Source organism: Xenopus laevis, chromosome 7S (assembly GCF_017654675.1).
Source record: "Xenopus laevis strain J_2021 chromosome 7S, Xenopus_laevis_v10.1, whole genome shotgun sequence".
Taxonomy (NCBI): domain Eukaryota; kingdom Metazoa; phylum Chordata; class Amphibia; order Anura; family Pipidae; genus Xenopus; species Xenopus laevis.
Genome location: NC_054384.1, coordinates 69,063,817 through 69,086,731, shown reverse-complemented (window position 1 = coordinate 69,086,731; position 22,915 = coordinate 69,063,817). Strand labels below are relative to the sequence as shown.

The window sequence follows — 22,915 nt, the reverse complement described above, 5'->3', positions numbered from 1 at the left end:
GCCAATTTACTTCATTAAGAGACCAATCTGCATCCAGGAGCAACTCCTCAAAGACCTAAACCAAAGGAAAAACACTTGAGGAATTGCTCTGTGATGAATGCCATATGGAGGGCATCAGTGGTACCTTAGCTGCTTTAGTCTCACTTGACTACAAAACAATTTACTTTTTATAGTTTTTAGTTTTGCAGGCAGAATAAATTGCTGTTTGTATATAATATATATGCTGCTACTTGCATAGTCAGCACTGTAAAATTTTACGATTCAATTTCAAAGTTTTAGGACAAAGGGCACATACAGTGCAATGGACAAAACATAAATATACAAGGTTATACCTCAAAAACAGAGAAGAGGATAAGATGCACTGCTGTGATAACACTAAAGATTCTCTGTGATTCAGTACATCTGATTTCTGGAAAAAAACTTGATGGTCTTAGGTTTATGAATGCTGATGTACCCTTACTCCCGTCACCCACCAACAAGAATTTATAAACAAAAGCTGAACAGCCACAGACTATAAAAAAAAATCAAATCTAAACAATGGAAAATCTGTCTAATATTGAAAGTCTTTAGCAATATACAAATCAATCATTGTTGTAGGAATGAGTGGAAAAAAAAAAACCTGAAGCAAATTTGCTCCAATATAAATGAATGGAGTGGCTTTATCAAAAACGAAATCCAATGTAAGGTACCCATCATTGTTCAAAATCGGCTCCTCCTTGAGTGAAGTTTTTGAGCTATTGTGTTCTTGTTAAAGGTATAGCATGTGATTTAGGTCATTATGGTTTGATTTTCCATCAGAACTTTTGTCCTTCCTGTGATATCCAGAGACAAGCAACAGCATGTCGAGTGGTGGATCCATACTTCAGTGCTTACCTGCTTCATAATTGCATCTATGACTGGGTAACCAGTTCTACCCTGAGAAGAAATGTTAAAAGCAAGGTCAAAAAATGGCACAATATATTGTGTTCATGGCTAGGTTTCAGAATGTATTTGACTGCCTTTAGCAGCGGAATGACGTTCTTCTCTGTGGATTGATTGTGTTCAGCTACTACTATTGCTTCTCCAAATCTTTGGTTCCTAATGCACATTGAATGAGTCTTGGACAGCAAACCTGATTCTTTCATCAGCCTCTGCCAATATTGGGAATGTCCTTGGTCAGGTTATGAGCATCAGCATAGCTTTAAAGGTATTTGAATTAATCATTCTTGTCTCAAGAGGCTACTTGTTTTAGAGGGAATTCAATGTGAATACACATCTCAGCCCAGGCCTGGTGCTTTTTGTTGTTGTCCTAGTCAGCCTAAACCCAAACTGTGTTTCCCTCCATCTTATTGAAATTTGGAATTCCTACACGAGCAGTGTAATAGAACTCCTGCAACTGCAGCCACCCATGGAGAGACACTGGAGGGTCAGAATGTTTCTTCTAAGAGCAAATAAAAAAATAACTGTAAAAAGTTCTGCATTCTTGATTACACAAATTCTATTGGATATTTTACACTGCCAAAGACTCAGCTCCTGGCTAAGGCCTTCCTAAAAGAGGTGGTTAACCAGAACCATTGTACATCACTGTAGAATATGTTGGTGCATTTTTATGATTAACATATATTTATAATTAAAACTTAGTAAAATTTAGACTGATATGCCATAAACATGTTCACAGATAATAAAATTGACTTGGTATTGCACATAATAATAAGGTGCTTGCTTGTCAAGCTGTTGTTCAACTAGCAAAGTGAAGTTTAAGTAATGTAAATTGCATTATTTCTGCGACATAAAAGAAAAACACACCTAATTATTTTTAAAGGATAATTCCAGGGTTCGCAAGGGCAGTGGTGTAAAATCAGGCATAACTAGAATACTAAGCTTTATAAATATACAGTTGTGTTCAGAATACTAGCAGTCCAACATCAATCATGGTTTGTAGAAATTATATTTCTACATAGCAAATAATGTACTAATAGGTTGAGTAGAGTAATAGAAAACCAACAGACCCAGCAGAATGCTGCTGATTCTGTGTAATTGAGTTTTAAATTGAGGCTTGTCCAAATTAATAGCAGAGTGGAGTTCAATTAGTGAGGTCATTCATTCTGTGGAAAAACAGGCTCTTATTTAAGGAAGGAAGGCAGCAAATGTACACTGTGAAGACAGTAAAGCAGGGTGGCGCAAGTATCTATATCAGCCCAAGGCAACTACTGCCCTTTAGCAGTAAAGATCTGTGTCACAAAAGACACCCCAGTAACTCCCTATCTTCTTTTCTGCTGATTCACTGCACATGATCTGGGCTATCAGTTAGTGAGCTTAGGAACCGACTCACAATATACTGTACATACAGAATAGAAATGACACAATATTAGACTGATTAGTAAGGGCTCTTACTCACTGGCGTTCTGACCTGCGCTCCCCTGCGTTCCGTTTTTTGGCGTTCAGCCGCAGGGGAGCGCAGGAATAGACGCATGTCATTATTTCAAATGGGGCTGTACTCACTCAGGCGCGTGTAGGCGCCGAACGCAGGTTGAGACGCAACATGCTGCATTTTTCCTGCTTTCGGCACCTACACGCGCCTGAGTGAGTACAGCCCCATTTGAAATAATGACATGCGTCTATTCCTGCGCTCCCCTGCGGCTGAACGCCAAAAAACGGAACGCAGGGGAGCGCAGGTCAGAACGCCAGTGAGTAAGAGCCCTAATTGTTACAGATAATTACTAAATGGCAGCACAGACACCAGTGCAACTAGCATCAGAATTTAATAATCAGCCCTGTAGCATCAGCTTATATCACAGGCCAACCTCATTTTTTTTTTGATAATTAGTGACGACCCCTAAGCTTAGCTTCTCAACAGCTGCTCAGAGCCCACTAAGCATGTGAATGTCACAGACACTTTCCAAGATGGTGAACCCCTGTGACAACTTTGAAGTCCTGGATGATTGCTGCTATTGACAAGCTGAAACTTTAGGCTGGTACAACAATTTCACTATGTAAAATTTTTAGCCATATTCATATTTAGGGTTTAGTTCTCCTTTAAGCTGGCATTACACGCGGACAGATTTAAGCTGCCAATTTGGATGTTTTAGACATATTAGGAAGCTTATCTTCCCATGTATGGGGCCTTCCGACGTCTTCCCTGACCATATCTGGCCAAAAGTCGTACAGATATCGATCGGGCATGTTTGATTTTCCCCGCGATTGAGGACCGCATCGGCTAGTTGATGCAGTACTCACCCCGTAGGCACCCATTCCCATCGTTGTAATCTGATCGTTTGGCCCTATGGCTGAACAATCGTATTAGCCTGGTATTGCCCTGACTTTGGTGGCAAATTGGAGGAAAGATTTGGTGACCTCTCCAAATGAACGGATCTTATATTGTATGGCCACTAGGATTGCCATCTGGCCAGTATTTTACCAGCCTGGCCGGTAAAAATAATGCTCGCTGCCAATGTTATTAATAGGAAAAAATGGCATGAATATAGGAAGGTCGGTATTTTTTTCCAGAAAAGGTGGCAACCCTAATGGCCACCTTTAGACAAGTGTGTCAGTTGGCGCAAATAAGACAAACAGTCAGTGTTATTTGATGCACTGATGCACTGGCTCATTTGCTAATATGTGCCCAAGGCATGGATAAAGATGGCTGCATTGACTCAGAGTTATAAGTCAGTGTACCTTATAACCTCCCCCCATAGACTATTATATAATTTCCTCTGCACAATATTTCTACCCCACCCAGCTACTTAACCCCATGGCCGCCATCAGGGGGCACAATCGTCCTCAGCCCAATGTCTTCTATATTTTAAGGGGGGGCAGCAGTGCTGTTTACTGGATTAGCCGGGCCCCCCTTGAGCTGCCGAAGTAGGAGCCAAGTTACGTCAAAATAGGAAGAATAGGGGAGGCCAGAAAATTTTGTTGTATGGGGCCCTGCAAATTCTGATGGTGGCCCTGCTTAACCCCATAACCATTTTTATTAACATGTATTTTTAGAGCGCCAACATATTGCGCAGCACTGACCATTTTAACTTCCCATAGTTCACGCATTGTCATTGCCACCAAAATATTTGTAGAAATTTTACTTGGGATACTTTTGCCTAGTCTCCCCACTCTGAAAAATATGAGGACTAGAAATTAGTGCGACTTGTAGGGTTGCCACCTTTTGCTAACCTTTTTACCGGCTGATGGTGGGGCGGGTACAAAAAGGGTGGGGTGTGATGTCAAAGGGTGGCATGTTGTGCCACGGCGCGGCCAGGACAAAACGGAGGAAAAGGCTACGTTTACAGGGATTGGGGGCAGGCTGAGGGATCTTTTTAAGGGTATTACAAATTTACCGGCAGCTACATTGCCGGTAAATTTGTAATTCCGTCCTTGGCAGGTGTTTTACCGGCCTAGCTGGTAAAATACTGGCAGGGTGGCAACCCAAGTGACTTGCAATATTTGGTATTGCGGTAAATTTCGACAGTGAAATTTTGCCAAACTAAGTGGACTGAGTAAGGTGGGGATGTACTTCATGGCACTAGTGGTGGAATGCACGGGAAATGTGATTTGCTGTTGCTATGGGTAACAGAACTTGCATATGAGGACTAGAAATTAGTGCAACTTGCAAAATTTGGCGAAACGTTGCGGTAAATTTCGAAAGTGGAATTTCACCAAACTAAGTGGACTGAGTAAGGTGGTGGTGTACTTCATGGCACTAGTGGTGGAATGTGTGGGAAAAGCGGAGTGTGAGAGCTTGACTGTGTGCATTGAAATAAATGGTCTGATAGCTCGACTCCAGTAAAAATTTCCAGCTTTCATCACTGAAGTCCATTTTAATTGCCTACTCTTCTACATTTTGCACACCTAGGTGCGATTTTCCTTAAACGTGGTTTAAAATGACCGAGCAATAGAAGACATTCAAGTCAACTGAAATAAAGCAGGACTTCTCCTTCAGAAAACAAAATTACAAAGCAAATGTAAATAATTCTAAAGCAAAGTGTCATGTAATGCTTGTTAAAATGTTTTAACAGTAACGATCTGCGATGGGGAACGTCAAACAAATTGGAGATTTCCCTCTAGCCAAGGAATTCTCGCAAGAACCAGAAAGGCAAGCGAAACGTCACAATGTCGTCGCGATCCGGCCTGGTATTTGTTACCGGAAATGAGGTATCCCTTCTCACTTCTAACCTCGCGAGACTGCCCGAGATCTCTCTCTTTTCTCTTCCACCGCCGACATGGTAGGTTGCAAGACGTGTGGCGTGCGAAAATGTGCGGTTTTATTGGATTCTAAAGGAGTTTTCCTCCTGATACACGTAACTGTGGCACGGGAGAGCTGCTCTCGTAGGCGCTGTTTTTAGCTGTAGCCTGTTAGAGGAATGCCCGCGGTTATCTGGAAGTCTCTTATGTTTAACACGATGGGCAAGCGCCTCCATGAGGCCTGACGCTTATATATTGCCCTTCCACAGGCGTGCTTCATGCATTTACTCTATTCGGGATAGATACATTTCGCACTTGTAATACACAAGGGCGAGTAATGCGCTTGCGCGTGTCTGCTCTGAGCTTTATATGACAATGAGCCGCGCTCTTCTCATAAACTTCACCCCAAGTTCCAGTTGTCCAGTTTTATGACCATTTACCTGTTTTCTCTTTGATACACATTGTTCTGCCTATATACATGTGCTTCAAGGGGTTGTTCACCTTCAAATTCACTTTTAATATGATGTAGTGACTGATATCGAAGACCATGTGCAAATTTTTTTTTATTTGTGGTTATTTAGCTTTTTATTCAGCAGCTCTCCAGTTTGCAATTTCTGCAATCTGGTTGCTAGGGTTTAAACAAGCCAAGCAACCATGCCCTGATTTGAATGAGACTGGGGTATGAATAGGAGAGGACCTGTACAGAAAGATGAGTAATAAAAAGTAGCAATAACCATAAATGTGTAGCTTTACAGAGCATTTGGTTTTAGATGGGGTCAGTGACCCCCCCATTTGAAAGCTAAGACTCAACGAAAAAAGGCAAATAACTAAAACACTAAAAAAAATTGAAGTTTAGAATTTTCCATTCTATAACATATTAAAAGTTAATTTAAAGGTGAAACGCCCCTCTAATGAAATACGTTTATTTTACGGAGGCTACTTTGGGCGCACCGCGTGTGCTTTAGCGCAGGCGACTTTTCATTATAGCCTATGGGAAAACACGCTGAGGCAGTTTGGAGCGATTGTCGCTCAGAAGATGAGGCGATTAGTCGCCAGGCGACAAAATCCCCCCGGATCTCATGTGAACTAACCCTAAGACTGCTCAGATTGCCTGTCTTCAGCAGTGTGTGTATATAGGTACAAACGTGTCCTCGCATCTCCCATTCATAAATTACCCGAGGTTTCGGACATTCTATAAAAAAAATCTGTTCTAGGGCTGCTCTGACAGAAAATAGCATTCTTCTAACTGACTACAAATTAAAATAGGTGCTGTAATGTTATAAAATATATATATATATTTTTTTACTTATATAGTAATATGTATATTGGCCTTTGGAATTTTTTAAATACCCAAGCCTGTTTATCCTGGGCTTGTGCCCTTATTATATTGATTTGAATTCCTTTGTTCTTAGACTAAAAGTCATACACTTTATAAAATTTGCCCTTGTTTATTTACAATCATCTGCAATGCGTCTCCTTCTCATGCTCTCAGGGCAAAGGGTGTGTCCATGATATTGATGGTGGAATTTAAATTAGTGGCTATAAACTGAAACTAAATCATTGGTGTAGTCTTTCACCAATAAATATCCCCAATGTAGTTGGGTAACTTTTGGCACACAACAGTAAAGCGGCTACATGAATGTGTTCTGAGGGTTCAAAATATCGAGACTAGAGTCACATCTTGGCATTTCTGATTGCTTTGTTGTGCTAGAGTACTCGGAGATAAACTACTGGTCTTTATTCACTGGTTGGATGTCATTGTCGCTCAACCAGCCACCTGTTCAGTGACAAGTTTGTTGTGGTGGCCACAGGTTGCTTCCCATTAACTTCAATTTGGAAGTGCAATGGATTTATGCATTTTCTGCATGAAGGAGATAATTGACAGTTGAAAGCTCTGCTAGGGTATGATCATTAACCTTAAGCAGTTGTCAAAACCATCGAGATTGCCCATTTTTTTTCTCCATGACCTTTAGAAAAATTCCCTGCTTTTAATCAACATTGGCTTTACCATGGTAAATTAAAGAGGAACTATCTCAAAAATTAAATTTAGGCTTCAGCATACCGAAATAGGAAACTTTGTAAATACAATCAATTAAATATTCTGTATAGTTTGACATAATCAGGAACACTACAGAATATTTATTGATTGAATTTAAGTTTCTTTCAGTATGTTGAAGCTTAAATTCATTTATCTCTCTGCATCTTTCTCCATTCTGTCTTCTTGCAGCAGTTGGGTGTCCTAGCCATTTACAATTAGATCCAATATATCTTATAGAGGGGGTCTTCCTTTTGTAGCAAATGTACTAGAGCACATTCAAATAACTGATTCCAGTACAAATTCTAACAAAATAACTGCCTTTTACACAAATTCTATATGTAGAGACGTGCTGTCTGGTGATTTATATAGTAAGCTCAATTACATCTTCTAGGCAAAATGAGTCCCCCCCCCCCCCTATAAGATATATTGGATCTAACTGTCAATGATTATCTGACACCCAACTGCTGCATGAAGGCAGAATGAAGAGAAACAGATGCTGAGAGGAATAGTGAAGATAAACTTGATTTCAGAAACTGTACTGAAATTTTAATTGATTGTGTTTAGAAATTTTCTCATTTCAGTATGCTGACTATTATATTAAATTTTCATTTTTGATAGTTCCCCTTAACTATTTGATATGCAGTTAAGCAAAATTAAATATCTGGGAGCTAATTATTTGTATCTTTAATAGCCTTCCAAACTAAGAAAGACCAGGAAGCTACGTGGGCACGTCAGTCACGGCCATGGCCGAATTGGTAAGTAAATACTGAAGTAGTCTACTGTCTTGTTTCTGTACTCTCCAGAACTTGTCAAACATAATGCTCCTTGCCAATGACATCATACAACTTCTAATTAATTCATAGGTAACATCGATTTTTCACTGGAGATCACATGACCTTAAAAATGAGTGACGCAAATGTATTAGAATATTCATTATCCACAGACTACAATAGATATGGTTATTGCTTTCTATAGTGCCATAGTTAAGTGCGCAGTGAATAGAATCAGTAGATTAACCCTCTGGCTGGGCTCCCTTTAGGGAAATGGAACATGAGTCTCCACCTCTGCAGGTGGCTAATCTCCTACGAAAGCTTCCCCACTGGCGTTAATGTAAATCGCTGGTGATAAAACCTATACGGTACTTCATTATTTTAATGTCTGCCATTTTCTTCTTCATGGTGGGGAAGCATTTGGAGATAAGTTGTGGGTCAAATGTATTGTCACCCTCTAGTGATTGGTTTTCTTGTCCTTGCTTTACATTATTCTTAGCTTGAAAAATTAGAACAGTAATGTCTAAACGTTTCATATTTTGATATATTTACACAATAAAGGTATGGGACCTGTAATCCAGAATGATTCAATCACTGGGGTTTTATTTGGATCTCCATGCTTTTTCTACTAAAAAATCGTTTAAACATTAAATCCAATAGGCTTGTTTTGCTTCCAATTAGGAAAAAATAGTTTCTTAGCTAATTTCAAGTACAAGGCACTGTTTCAATACATAGAAAAAGAAAATGTTTTTTTTTTTAAATTGAATTATTAAAATGAAGTCTATGGGAGATGACCTTCCTATAATTCAGAGCATTCTAGATAATAGATCCCAAACCTGTACAACATTTGTGGGACAGCTTAAACTAAAAATCTCTGGAGGGCGTTGTCCTTTCCACAGGCCTCCACTTGGCAAGAGTTTAGTTTATGGACTGTCTGAAATTAATCTTTTCCCATTGCGATCGTATCCATTCCTGAGACTAGAGTCACATCCTAACATTCCTAATTGTTTTGGTGTGCTAGAGTTCTCGGAGAGAAATTACTGATCTTTATTCACTGGTTGGTTCTCTATGTAGCTCAATCAGTCACCGGTTCAGTGACATACAAGGTAATTACTTAAAGATTTTTAAAGTGCTTTCATAAATTGGTACAGACTTTGCCTAAAATATTTGTTCTGTTCTTAGAAATGTATTAATTGTTTCTTTAACATGGACCTGCAAACAAAACCTTTTTTGATAATTTTCTTTGGCTGAACCTGATCTTGAACATACTTAGTGACCCTTATTTCAGATCTGGAAATGTCGGCAAATAATTCAAAAACCATAATAAAAACCATACATTTGCTAAGAATTGCCTAAGGGCTCTTACACACGGCCGTTCCGACCTGCGCTCCCCTGCGTTCCGTTTGTTGGCGTTCAGCCGCAGGGGAGCGCAGGAATAGACGCAAGTAATGATTTGAAATGGGGCTGTACTCAGGCGCGTGTAGGCGCCGAACGCAGGTTCAGACGCAACATGCTGCATTTTTCCTGCGTTCGGCGCCTACACGCGCCTGAGTGAGTACAGCCCCATTTCAAATCATTACTTGCGTCTATTCCTGCGCTCCCCTGCGGCTGTACGCCAACAAACGGAGCGCAGGTCGGAACGGCCGTGTGTAAGAGCCCTTAAAGCAGACGGAAAAGCTAAAATTAAGTAAGCTTTATCAGAAAGGTCTATATAAATACACCATAAAACCCTCAAAGTAATGTTGCTCTGAGTCCTTGGTCAAAATAAATACACCTTTTCTTTCCTTCTATTGTGTACACATGGGCTTCTGTATCAGACTTCCAGGGAATAGGCTTGAGCATGCTCAGTTTGCTCCTCACTCCCTCCCTCCTCCCCTCCCTGGTGTAATCTGAGCTCATACCTATGAATGAGCAGGGAGAGACTCGGGCTGGAAGTGATGTCACAGCAAGCTAATATGGCAGCTGCTATCCTAAACAGAGCTTCTAGAAGCTGTTTACTCGTATGGTTAAGCATTCTGCAGAATAAATTGTGTTATAGCTTGTGGCAAATTTATTGGAGAAGGAAAGTTAACCACTTGGGGTGTCAAATGTTAGGCACCTCCAAGTGAATGCATTTACTTACCTGAAACCCCGGGCCGGTACTCCTATCAGTAGAAAACTGCACCGGCCCGGGGTTATTCCAGCGAGCACCACGGATCGCTTCTCTTCCAGCTTCTTCTTTCTTCAAGTTTCCCAGGGCAAACTGATGCGCAGTAGAATGAGAAAGCCGAAGTTTTAGTTAGTTTGGCTTTTCACTCTAATGCGCAGCCGCAAGAAGCCTGAAGAGAATCTCAGTGGTCCTCGCTGGAATAACCCCGGGGTGGTGCAGTTTCTGGTGACGGGAGCACCGGCCCGGGTTTTCAGGCAAGTAAATACATTCACTTGGGGGGCCTAACATTTGGCACCCCCAAGTGGAAGAAGACTTTCCTTCTCCTTTGACTTAAATTAAGTTGGGATAAAAGAAAACTGTTAAACATGCATTGCAAACATATACTTAAGTTTAGATTTGTAATGGGATGTTTTTATTTCCAGGCAAACACAGGAAGCACCCTGGTGGTCGTGGTAATGCCGGTGGTATGCATCACCACAGAATCAACTTTGATAAATAGTAAGTGTTCGCTAATTTGTTTATAATGGCAGAATGGTCCAATGTTACTGTGAAAATAACTCTTGGGTAGCTTGATGTAAAGGAAGTCTTTAACTACACTTTCTATTTCCTATCAAATTGTGCGCAGTCAGTCAACTTTGTGGCTATTGAAATTCTGTTAGAACTGTATTTTAACATAAATTTAGTGCCTATAGCACGTTATAACTACCCAGGCAGTGGTTCTATGCCCTGCAAAGAATCTACATTTAAAGGGATACAAGCATGACTAAAATGTTTCCTGAAATTCCAGGAACTACTCCCTTCAGATGTAGAGAGTCTGATGCCCTCTTATATAGTGGATTGTTGGCAGCAACCTCTGCATCTGAAGTGGGTCAGGCCTGGCAGTGAGAATCTGTGCTGCTGAAAATCCTTTTGAAAGTGTCAGGTACTTGATGTTTGGATGAAATGGATATTATTATTAATCATATTTTAATCCTGCAATGATATCTTTAAACATATCAACCATGTTACCAAAGGGAATTTTTTTTTTACCCTTCTCTGCCGTGTACAGGTATGGGACCTATTATCCAGAATGCTCGGAACCTGGAATTTTCCGGATAATGTATCTTTCTGTAATTTGGATCTTCATACTTTGTCTACTAGAAATCACGTAAACATTAAAACCCAATTTTTGCTTCCAATAAGGTTTATCTTAGTTTGGATTAAGTACAAGCTGTTTGTTATTTGGATAAAATGGAGTCTATGGAAGATGGCCTTTCTGTATTTTGGAGCTTTCTGGATAACTGGTTTCCGGTGACGGATCCCATACCTGTGCTGTAAAGGCTGCAAATTATGGCTCTCCTGACTTAGTCTTTTGTTTCGAACACTCGTTTGCAACAGATTTTTAGACCTTAAACCATTGTATGGCTCTGTACCAGTATTCCCAAAAATTGCAGTGGCTACTGGTAGTAACACTTCCACTAGCCACATACATAGTGTTCATAAACCTAACGATTAGCTAGTGATTTAAGTGCTTAAATAGATCAAATTAGAAGAAGCAACAAGCAAGAAACAGCTTGCTGCAAAGGTATCACAGGGTGACAAATGCAGCTGCTGGCTAGTCACTACCTCTTTATTCTTTTAATCGATGCTTTAGAACAAATGTAACAAAATTGGCATTTGACAATCGAGTTCTCTTTACAGCAGGTTAATTATAAAATGCTGAATGGGGATTTACAAAAATTGTAGACACCATTACATATTGTACAGATAGGATACCTAATTTTTAGAAAATGCAGTTTCTCGTACTATACACATTAACCAAAAACAGGGTTAGTGTACTGAGCTGTGCAAAGATTTTGTGTGCGTCAATAAAACAAACTGTTTTTTTTACAGCCACCCTGGTTATTTTGGAAAAGTTGGTATGAGACATTACCATCTGAAAAAAAATCAGTCTTTCTGTCCTACTATCAATTTGGATAAACTGTGGACTCTTGTCAGTGAGCAGACAAGACTGAACCATGCAAAGAACCTTGAAGGTCCAGCACCAATCATCGATGCTGTTCATGCTGTAAGATGTTTATTTTATACATGTTCAAATACTTTTGAAATGGTTATGGTGATAATACATGGACCAATCCAGTATTCTGATTGTTTATGGCAACCTTAAAATGGTAATTCACTTTCACCGTTAATTTTAGTGTAATGTAAATAGTGATATTTAAATTACTTCTCTTTTTATTCTGCAACTATCTAGATTATATGGTCCAATTTACTCTTAGCAGCCTAGGCAGTGGCTTCAATGGGATATGAATATTAGAGGGGCTGACTATAAAGATTAATAAGTAACAGGAAGAATGCAATTGTAGCCTGATAGCGAACACTTTTTTAAGCAAATAATTTAAACTAAAAGGTGAAGACCAATTAAAACTTAGGTCAGTCAGTCTATAACTTAAAACTTAGAGGCACTTATCAGTAAAAAAAAATTCTTATGGGACTGAGATTCTGTCTAATACAAACTTTCTAAATAACTCCAGTATAGTTTTTTTAGTATAGTTTTTAAAGACCGGATTTGTGAGTGGATAGATGGTAGAATAGGTTAGTTAAGAGCAAGCTTTGCACATTACTATTGAATTGGTCAATTGCTTAGAAGTTGATAGTGAGTAGTAACTTGTTTATTTACATGAGATAAAGCTTTAAAGGAACAGTTGGTATGAGACATTACCATTAGTAACTCCAATTAGGGAAATTGTTTCTTAGCTAGGATCAAGTACAAGGCACTGTTTTAATACAGAGAAAAAGAATGTTTACAATTGAATTATTTGATTTAAATGAAGTCTATGGGAGATGACCTTCCCATAATTTAGGACATTCTAGATACCTGTACAACATTTGTGGGACATCTTAAAATTAAAATCTCTGGAGGGCGTTGTCCTTTCCACAGGCCTCCACTTGGCATGAGTTTAGTTTGTGAACTGTCTGAAATTCATCTTTTCCCATTGCTATCGTATCCATTCCTGAGACTAGAGTCACATCCTGACATTCCTAATTGTTTTGGTGTGCTAGAGTTCTCGGAGAGAAATTACTGATCTTTATTCACTGGTTGGTTCTCTATGTAGCTCAATCAGTCACCGGTTCAGTGACATGAATGGTCATTTCTTAAAGATTTTTAAAGTGGTATTATAAATTGGCACAGACTAAAATACAGCCTAAAATACTTGTTCTGCTCTTAGAAATGTATTCCATTATCTTTCATTTTCTAGCTTCCCCTCTCTTTCCTTAATCTTTCCCCCCCTACAAATGATGGCAGAATAAGTTAGTTTGAAGGAGCGAGCTTTTGCACATTACTATTGCATTGGTCAATGAGACAAATTGCTTAAAAGGTGATAGTGAGTAGTAACCTGTTTATTTCCATGAGATAAAGCTTTAAAGGAACAGTAACACCAAAAAATTAAGAGGTATTTACTAAAACATTTATCAACCAAAAACAAGCGCTAAAAGCCTAAAACTTTCGAGAACCATGAATGTAAAAAACATGTTGAAATAGTAAGACCATCTGCCATTGACTTTTACATGATTTCAATTGATTTTAGCTGGAGTATGTTTTAATTGAAATTTTTAGCAACTTGGTATAATCTATTTCTTTCCCTCTAAAAATTAGTTTTTCCCTTTTAGAAATTTGACCAGAAAAATTTGGTTTAATAAATAGACCCCATAGTGTTTCAAGTAATGAAAATATCATGTACTGTCACCTTGCACTGGTAAAACTGCTTTTTGCTTCAAAAACACTTTTTCATATTAACAAGCTGCTGTGTAGCGGAAATTGAAAAAAGGCTATATGGCACATGTTAAATAGTGGATAACGGATAGCAGATAAGCTCTGTAGAACATAATGTTATCTGCTGTGTAACTTGAGCCTTTCCTCCTTTCAGTGGCTGCCCCCATTGCTACACAGCAGCCTGTTTATATAAACAATAGTAGTGTTTCTGAAGCAAACACAGCAGTTTTACCAGTGCAGGGCAACACTGCATTATATTTTTATTGCTTTAAAACTTACATTTTTTGATGTTACTGTTCCTTTAATTTCTTTTCATTTTAGCAATAGTTGCATGTCAAGTTGGGATGTCTTCACATTTGTCCATCGTTGTGTGTGTGTTAAGTAGTGAAAACGGTTCATCTACTTCCTGAGCATCGGCCTACAGTAGGAATAGAAACACTTCCTCATGCTATTCTGGATATAAGACTTATGGTTTGGTTAGTTTAAGGAAGGTAATTCCTCTACAAAGTTTCACGCAGGGCTAATTTTTAACTTGTCATTTACACACAACTTTGCCGTTTTATTTAAAATTGTCAGTTTGTCTCGGTGCTGCTGAAAACCTTGGACAGATTAATTTTCTTAGCTAGCATAAATTATGCCACGTTTCACAATGGCCTAACCTGGTCGGTTCTACTTCTCCCACTCGTCATTTTTTTGTCTTACAGCAAATTCAGGCTTTTCTCATTTTCTTTGACTTCTTTGTTTGATCTGATTTAATCTAATGCCAGTTTTTTCTTTCAGGGTTATTACAAGGTGTTGGGAAAAGGCAAGCTCCCTAAACAGCCAGTGATTGTGAAAGCAAAATTCTTCAGCAGGAAAGCAGAGGAGAAAATTAAGAGTGTTGGTGGTGCTTGTGTACTAGTTGCATAAAACTGTCCCAACAAAAATTAAACCTTTTGTTCTCTACAATTATTGGTTTGTCTGCATCATTATTTGCTACAACTCTTGTCTAATTTGAATGTTTTCAAGGATATAACTTAAAGGAAGTATCAGCCTAAAACATTTTCTTGCTTAATTTAAGTAAACCTAATTCTAAGCAACTTTGCAATATACATTCATTACAAATTGTCTGTTTTTTACATTATTTGAACATGTATTGATATTGAAAGCTGTGTTTGTCCCTTTCTATTCTCTGCCCTGGTGGCTCTGGCTTTTCAAACAATGTAACATATGCCAACCAATTAACAGACCTGTCTTGCTGGAGGAGACTGGCTTTTTTGAAAAAAATTTTTGAAAGCTGAAAAGTCAGAAGGAAACTAATTAAAAAAACAAATAATGTAATCAAACTGAAATGTTGCTTAGAATTGGCCATTCTATAATATACTAAAAGTTACCTCAAAGGTGAATCACCCCATTAAGATTCTTCACGTTACATGAAATAAACCTAGATGCTGGACATAAGTTAGTCAATGCAAGCTTAGGTTATATTTGGTTCACCTTTAAGTTAACTTTTAGTTATGTTATACAATGGTTAATTCTAAGCAACTTTTCGACTGGCCTTCGTTTTTCTTTTATTAGAGATTGTTTACCTTTGAGAACTTTTAGTATCATGTAGTGATATTTGAAGACAATTTGCAATTTAACATTTGTGGTTTGTTATTTAGCTTTTTATTCAGCAGCTCTTCAATTTGCATCTTAAGCAATCTGGTAACTAGGGTCCAAATTACCCTAGCAACCATGCATTGATTTGAATAAGAGATTGGAATATGAATAGTAGGATCAGTAATAAAAAGTAACAATACATTTGTAGCCTTACGGAGCATTTGTTTTTTTTTTTAGAAGTCAGCAATGCCCATTTGAAAGTTGCAGAGTTAGAAGAAAAAGGCAAATAACTATAAATAGTTCACCATAAACAGACTTTCAGTTGCTTTTTATTTTTTTACCATTTTCCCAAAATGTAAATTAAGTAACCCAGGCGCTTCTAAACTGTAACAATTTGTTACATGTAGTTGATACAATTAATTGATACATTTCTCAGCAGAATCTGTGGAATATTGGTAATTATTGTATCAATTCTAACGGCTGCCTCATGGATTCTGCTCAACAGGGACAAAAATAACAAATGTATCCACTAAGTGTATCAATTTAGTACCGTTAGTCTGCAACCCCCCATACAGAGCTGCTTTAGAAGGTGAAAAATTCAACTTTACACTTCAATATTAGAGAAACTGTCACAAATAGAAAGTGATTGAAAAAAAGTCTGAACAATAGTCTGAAACCAACTGAACTGAAGAGAGGGTTTGAAGGTGAGCAACCACTTTAAAGTTTTTGGGTTTTTTTTGTCCATATCACTTTAAATTACTTTGCAATTTTGCCTTACTGATAAGGCATTGTAGTTAATTTGATAGCATTGCATGTGCAGGTTCGGTGATTAACTAGAAATGTATTTCTTACTGTTCTAAAGCGATAATCCGTAATTAACCTGTGCTCCAATATCCTGAATTTGTTTATATGGATATGTTTAATCTAGCAACAGTTGGATAAATTACTGCTCAGGAACAATACTTGCATCTCCTTTGACTGCTTACCTATTGCAAATCAGAAAAAGTTAAGGCACTTTCTCTCAAGTATAAATTCTAATTTTCAAGGTTTCTTTCTTGACTAATAACCTTTTCGAGCTAGGTGGCGCAATCAGCATTTTATAGTATGCAGTATGAGCTATTCTCTATAATAGTCATAACCTTTAACATATGGCTTAAAACACACGGTACAGGGTATAAATATTTATTTTATTGAATAAATGCTGTATATAGGGGATCCAATATTTATTATCCAGTTTAAAATACTGGTATAGGACCCGTCACAGTTATGGCACTTTTAGCTGCATGTGGCTTTAGGAGTCACTAACTCAGTCTCTTGCACACAAGTTAGACCAGGGGTCCCCAACCTTTTTTACCCGTGAGCCACATTCAAATGCAAAAAGAGTTGGGGAGCAACACATGCATGAAAAGTTCCTGTAGATGACAAAAAAGGCTGTGATTTGCTATTTGGTAGCCACTATGTGGACTGGCAGCCTACAAGAGGCCCTGTGTGGTAGCACACATGGTTTTTACGCAACCAAAACTTGCCTAAAAATGAGGAATTCAAAAACAAGCACCTGCTTTGAGGCCACTGGGAGCAACATCCAAGGCGTTCGTGAGCAACATGTTGCTCGCGAGCTACTGGTTGGGGATCACTGAGTTAGACTAATGCAAAAGCACCCCAAACACCAACCAACACCCACAAAACTTGCTATCAATCTCAGGAGAGATGCCTTCATTTGTTAAATAAACATGACTACACAGCCAAGAAAGGGTTAACTAGCATACAAGCCACTAGCCTTTCCATTTAGTATGCTAAGGCTTGCAGGCACACACTTTTGGGCTAGAGTTGTTTAGAGCATTTTTGTTTAGAGCATCAAAGACTAATACTATGTTTTATATTTAATATTATAAAAGCTAAGTGCATATGAACAAAAAGATGTTACAAAAACATTGAAAATACAAACGGTTTATAAAAAAGAAAACGAAAAAACAAAAACATGGAAAACCTGTACTTGCAATAAATATAGAATTTCTTGGTCCTGAAGGCAAGGGGAAACAAACGGGATAAACACCCCCATGGAAATGAGAACTCCAAGGTACATCCCAAATATAGTCATAAATTATCTGAGGGGCATCAGGTTAGTGTACACTCCCGCCTCCCTCAGGAATGATTTCTTAGATACTGAACATCAATTATGTGTGACTTGCCCATGCCCAGATATTCTCATTTGACATAGTGGCGAACCTAGTCATGCTTGGACTCCTTTGAATAACCAGTTTTTTATAGTGTTGTTACAACAGGTATGGATTCTGTGCTCATAAATGTGTTTGGTTTGCATTATATTGTGACCTCCACATCACCTATGAGGGGCCTTAATGTGAACTCTAAATCCCCCTTCTTGTGCTGTCACCCCTCCACATAACTTATGAGTTATTAGGCAGGGCATCAGAGGCTTTGACCCCTTTACACAAGGCTGATTCCAGACCTTACTGAAGAGGCCCATTACATATCTGATTTTGGTACTGGCACTGCCAGAAGTGTTTTTTTCATGATCCCATGGCCTGCTTTAATTAATACAGGCCTGTATCATGACCAAACCTGTTCTACAGAATGCTCAAGACGTTTTCCAGGTGATGGATCTTTCCATTATTTGTATCTTCATACATTAAAACTACTAGAAAATAATGTAAACATTTAGGCAGATTTATCAAAGGTTGAGGTGTAAATTTGAATTTTGAGCAAATAGTCCAAATTCTATTCGAATTTGAAAAAAATATCAATTTATTATGTACTGCCTCTTTAAAAATTCACTTCGACCATTTGCCATCTAAAACCTGCCAAATTACTCTTTTAGCCTATGGGGGACCTCCTAGAACCTATTTGGAGTCAATTGGTGGACTTTGAAAAATCAAAGTCTTTTTTTGGGAAAAACTTCAATTCGAATTAGATCGAATGCGCTATTACTTTGATTCGTACAATTGAAATTTGATAGAATACGGACCTATTCGGCCAAAAAAACCTTTGATTTAATTTCGGTTTGGTCTTTTTGAATTCGAAGTTTTCAAAATCGATCCTTGATAAATCTGCCCCTAAATAAACCCAGCAGGCGGATTTTGCCTCCATTAAGGATTAATTATATCTTAGTTTGAATGTATAATGTGCTGTTTTATTATTACAGAGAAAAGGGAAACAATGTTTAAAAATTTTAATTTGAATAAAATGGAGTCTATGGGAGATGAGCTTTCCGTAATTCTGAGCTTTTTGGATGACGGGTTTCTTGATAACGGATCCCATACCTGTATTACAGCATTTATACAAGCAATCAATACATATTTCCCCATAGGATGCTTAAAGGGCAAGAAAAGGCAAAATAATAAAATCCCATTTTTACTTTCTTTAATGAAAAAGAAACCTATCTCCAATATACTTTAAATAAAAAATGTGTACCGTTTTTATCATTTACTGCTGTGGATAGGAATTGTCAGACGGTCCCCAACTGCTGAGCAGGGAAACAATCATAATTATGAACAGCAGGGGGAGCCCCCGCCTTACTTCCCAGCCATGCAGAACTCAAGCAGCTTTGTTTAGGTTTAAGCAGCCCAGACCACACTGAGCATGTGCACAGTCTTAGTCTTGCAAAGATGTTTAACAAAGTTACAAGATGGTGACCCCCTGTAGCCAACTTTGAAAGCATAAATTATTTGTTTAATTAGGCTTGTGGTGCAGTAAGTTCATGTTTATATTTAGTATACAAAATACAGCATTTCTAGCCTTATTCTATTTTAGACTTTACATGCCCTTTAATGGCAATATATATATATATATATATATATATATATATATATATATATATATATATATATATATGGTAGTCCATTCATTGGCAGAATTTGTATTTGTCATGTGCAAATTAAGATTTTTAATATGTATTAAAAGAGAGAACTGTTTTTAAGATTTCATCCATATTGACCTAAAGGATTGTAATGTTTTTTGCCATCTCAGAACTGGCAAAAAAACAACTGCTTATAAAATAAAAATGCTTCTGGAAGTAGGCTGAAAATATAGTTATAAATATAGGCTGACACTGGCAAAGAAAACTCAACAAATGGGAACGGTTTTTCTGACTTTTCTTAAATTTGACAAAATTCATCCTGCAGATTAAAAAAAACAATGACCTATTTTATTTGGAGTTGAGGGATGGAAACCTGACCTTTGATAATCCTGCCTGCTAATATTGAAGTATCACATAACAAAAACGTGATTTGATATCCATAATGTGTTAAAATGTTAAAATCAAGTCTTTTAGGAGATGGCTTGCACAAATGTCATTGCAATTACAATTCTTATAAATGCAATATTTATCAGAGCAACACTTCTTATTTTTTTATGTGGCTCCAGCAAGTGTTTTGCATTAATTTATAACAAAGAATATTTTAACAAATAAGGAATAAAAATAGTATCAGAGGGCCTTGCTCACAAGAACTTGTCCCAGAGGTTAAGTAATCAGCCTTTGTGGGATCTGCAGCTAGAGACCCTGTGGCAACTCCTTGGGGCAGATTTACTAAAGGGCAAAGTGGCTGTCGCTAGAGAGTTTGTCAGAAATCCCATCCGCAGGCACATCGTCTATTTACTAACAGGCATAGAGGACAATTCGCTAGCGAAAAAGACCGTTGCTAGCGTGGTTTCGCACCCTATCATCAGGCGAATTCTCACTCAGGCGAACAATCGTTACTCCTCAAATTCACTAAAGTGCGAATCTTCCATCATGTTACCCCTTTCACCAGAGTTGCCTTCTCCAGATTATACCTGGCAAACTGATAAGATGAAGCTTCATCCTCCTCAATCTTATATCAGTGACATCATATCCTGTATGCCGGAAAGTCATAAAAGTTCTAAAAAACGCTGACGTTTTTTTCATATTTTAAAGTGGGATTGCCTTCAAAAGTTCTAACTATTCGAGATTTTTGTGTTAACATTTTTTCCAAACATTTCAGGGGCATGCCACATTTGTTTTAGGGTGGGCTCATGTCTAGGGCATTAGAGAATCTCTTTTGTCTTTATTTTGCTTCCTTGGCCAGCGTTCGGCTACAAAGACACAACTTCGCATTTTAGTGAATTAGCATATTGGTAATGAATTTATGCCTGGCAAAGTGGCGCTAAGTGTGGCAGAGCCTTCGCTGGTGAAAATTAACCCTTAAGTGAATTTGCCCCCTTGTGACGTTAGACAAATGAATTGTCTATTAGTGATATATAAATAACTTTTTTTAACCAGATTTTGCTACCAGCTACTTTTCCATAGAACAGCAGTAGCCCCTGAGATTGGAAAAACTATTTCCTACTGGTAGAGGCACACAATGCTATTTGGGGGAGATTGGTCACCCAGCAACAAATCGCCTTTTCTTTAGGCGATTTGTTGCAATGTCTTCCTGCCGGCTAGAATCTAAATTGCCTGAGTCCTTCGTTTTCCAAAGTCTCCCAAAGTTTCTTCGTGAGGCAACTTCGGGCGACTTCGGAAAAGGAATCGCTTTGAGTGCCAACCCACCGCCAATTTAGATTCTAGCCGGCGGGAAGGCTTTTCTGGGAGATTAGTCGTCTGAAGAAGAGGTGATTTGTTGCCGGGCGACTAAATCTCCCCGAATCTTAGAGTGTGCCCTTACAAGCTGCAAGAGCTCTAATGCCTATTATATTTATTATAACAAATACAAGAGGTCATCTGCACTTAGTCCACTCAAACAAAAACAATTGTTTGTCGATATAATGCAATATATTTAAGATGTCTAACTACGTCAAAGTCATCCCATATCTGGCCAGTCCTATGCTCAACTTTCATTGGATTCATTAAGAATTTTATTGCTTCATTATACATTTTACAAAGGGACTAAGTTTTACCTGCAACTTACTTGCTATCAAGGCTAAAACTCCCAAAAATGGTTCCCCTTTTATTGGCCAACACTGGGATCACCTGACTATGGCTGGGAAGGGTGGGAGTTACAACATGGAGCTGGCCACTGCTTCTGTATAAATTATAACAAACATGGGAAAGTTGTGCTCACCACTAATTTTTCAAAAACATTAAGCGGGGGTGCAATGAGGCTGTGACCATAAATTCATACAGACAAAGAGTCCTCTGCACTCAACAGATTGCTCAACTCCCTGCTAAAAGCTATTCAAATAAAAGCAGTTGCCTTGTTTTATTATTGCTTTTGATGTAACATCCATGCTTATTGTTATTCCTTTTAACTTTCATTCTCAATAAAACATCATACAAAAGCAAAGCATGAGGAAGTAGTCGAATGAAGAAGCAGAACCAGGAAGGAGGAACAAAAAATAAAAAGGATTCTTTCATCACCTGAGAACTCAGGAACAGAAAGCATCAGGTCTTTATGATTAACCTCAGTCTACATTATGAGTCATTTAGGATGACGAGCACTAATGTGAAACACTGTAAGGAGTTGGACCAGGTTCTATAAAAATAGAAAAAGCAGTCCTTGCAGCTACTAAAGGGTCTGGAACTGGAGGAGCGGAACTTCCGGGGGTGCGACCACACATGGACTGGCACCCCATTATGAGGGGGTCCCGGCTGCTCTGCCTGCACCCGGGCCCCGGTGATCATAGTTCCATTACTGCTGTTACTATAAGGGTCCTGGTAGGGGCTTGACTAAGGCAACATTCCAAAATGTGTATATGCAAAATGTAAAATTTTTGCAAAATTTAATTTTTAAAATATTGTAACAAAAATAACATGGAAAAACATATATATAGGAGCTTTTCCCAAAGTAATCATCCCAACTAATGCTTTCCCAAATAGGCCAATGCAAAAATGAATGAAATTATATTATAGATTGCACTTCAGATAAGGAATAAAAGTATTAGCCACCAAAAACAAATGGTGCAATAAAAATAAAAATGATTTGACCTGTTATGATTTACTACTTAATGCTTTTATTATATTACTATATCTCCACATGTTGTATTTTACATGGTAGTTTTTGTATGATCCTTTAAAACTATTTTAAAAGTAGCACGGGTCTAAAGACAGGATTTACGATTGCAGGCGTGTTTTAGGGACTGCATTTTAAAAAATGGAATGTCGGCTCTTATAGTCACCAGAGGCGGCTTTGTGCCGCTCTGTGCCACCTGAGGCAAGATTCTCACTTTGCTTCATGGCTGGAGCTGCCCTATAAGATTGCTGTCGGCGCTTGAAGTAAGGGTTGTGCATATGACCTCTTTGAACAGAGGTAGCAGAGGCAGTTGCAGGTTAGAAGAGGAAGAACAAGAGACATAGGTTATTTTGTATACTAAAAATATGAATTTACTGCACCATAAGCCTAATAAAACAAGGGATATATGCTTTCAAAGTTGGCCAAAGGGGTCATCATCTTGTAACTTTGTTAAACATCTTTGCAAGACCAAGACCACGCACATGCTCAGTGTGGTCTGGGCTGCAGTTGGGAAGTTTAGGGATTGTCATAAATTATCAAGACAGC

At 38.3% G+C, this 22,915-nt stretch overlaps 1 protein-coding gene and 3 non-coding genes across 4 annotated transcripts; all 4 read left to right on the top strand.

Moving 5' to 3' along the window:
• Positions 1 to 5,169: 5,169 nt before the first annotated feature.
• On the top strand, positions 5,170 to 14,811 carry rpl27a.S (ribosomal protein L27a S homeolog). The gene is given in 5 exon segments (NM_001088118.1): positions 5,170 to 5,195; positions 7,884 to 7,947; positions 10,534 to 10,609; positions 11,984 to 12,158; positions 14,646 to 14,811. Coding segments are annotated over 5 exon segments (447 nt in total). The 5' UTR covers positions 5,170 to 5,192; the 3' UTR covers positions 14,775 to 14,811.
• LOC121396710 lies at positions 6,816 to 6,947 on the top strand. Its single transcript, XR_005963149.1, has one exon. It is a non-coding gene; the product is annotated as a small nucleolar RNA SNORA3/SNORA45 family (small nucleolar RNA).
• LOC121396707 lies at positions 8,934 to 9,065 on the top strand. The gene has a single exon (XR_005963146.1). It is a non-coding gene; the product is annotated as a small nucleolar RNA SNORA3/SNORA45 family (small nucleolar RNA).
• LOC121396709 lies at positions 13,104 to 13,235 on the top strand. The gene has a single exon (XR_005963148.1). It is a non-coding gene; the product is annotated as a small nucleolar RNA SNORA3/SNORA45 family (small nucleolar RNA).
• Positions 14,812 to 22,915: the final 8,104 nt, after the last annotated feature.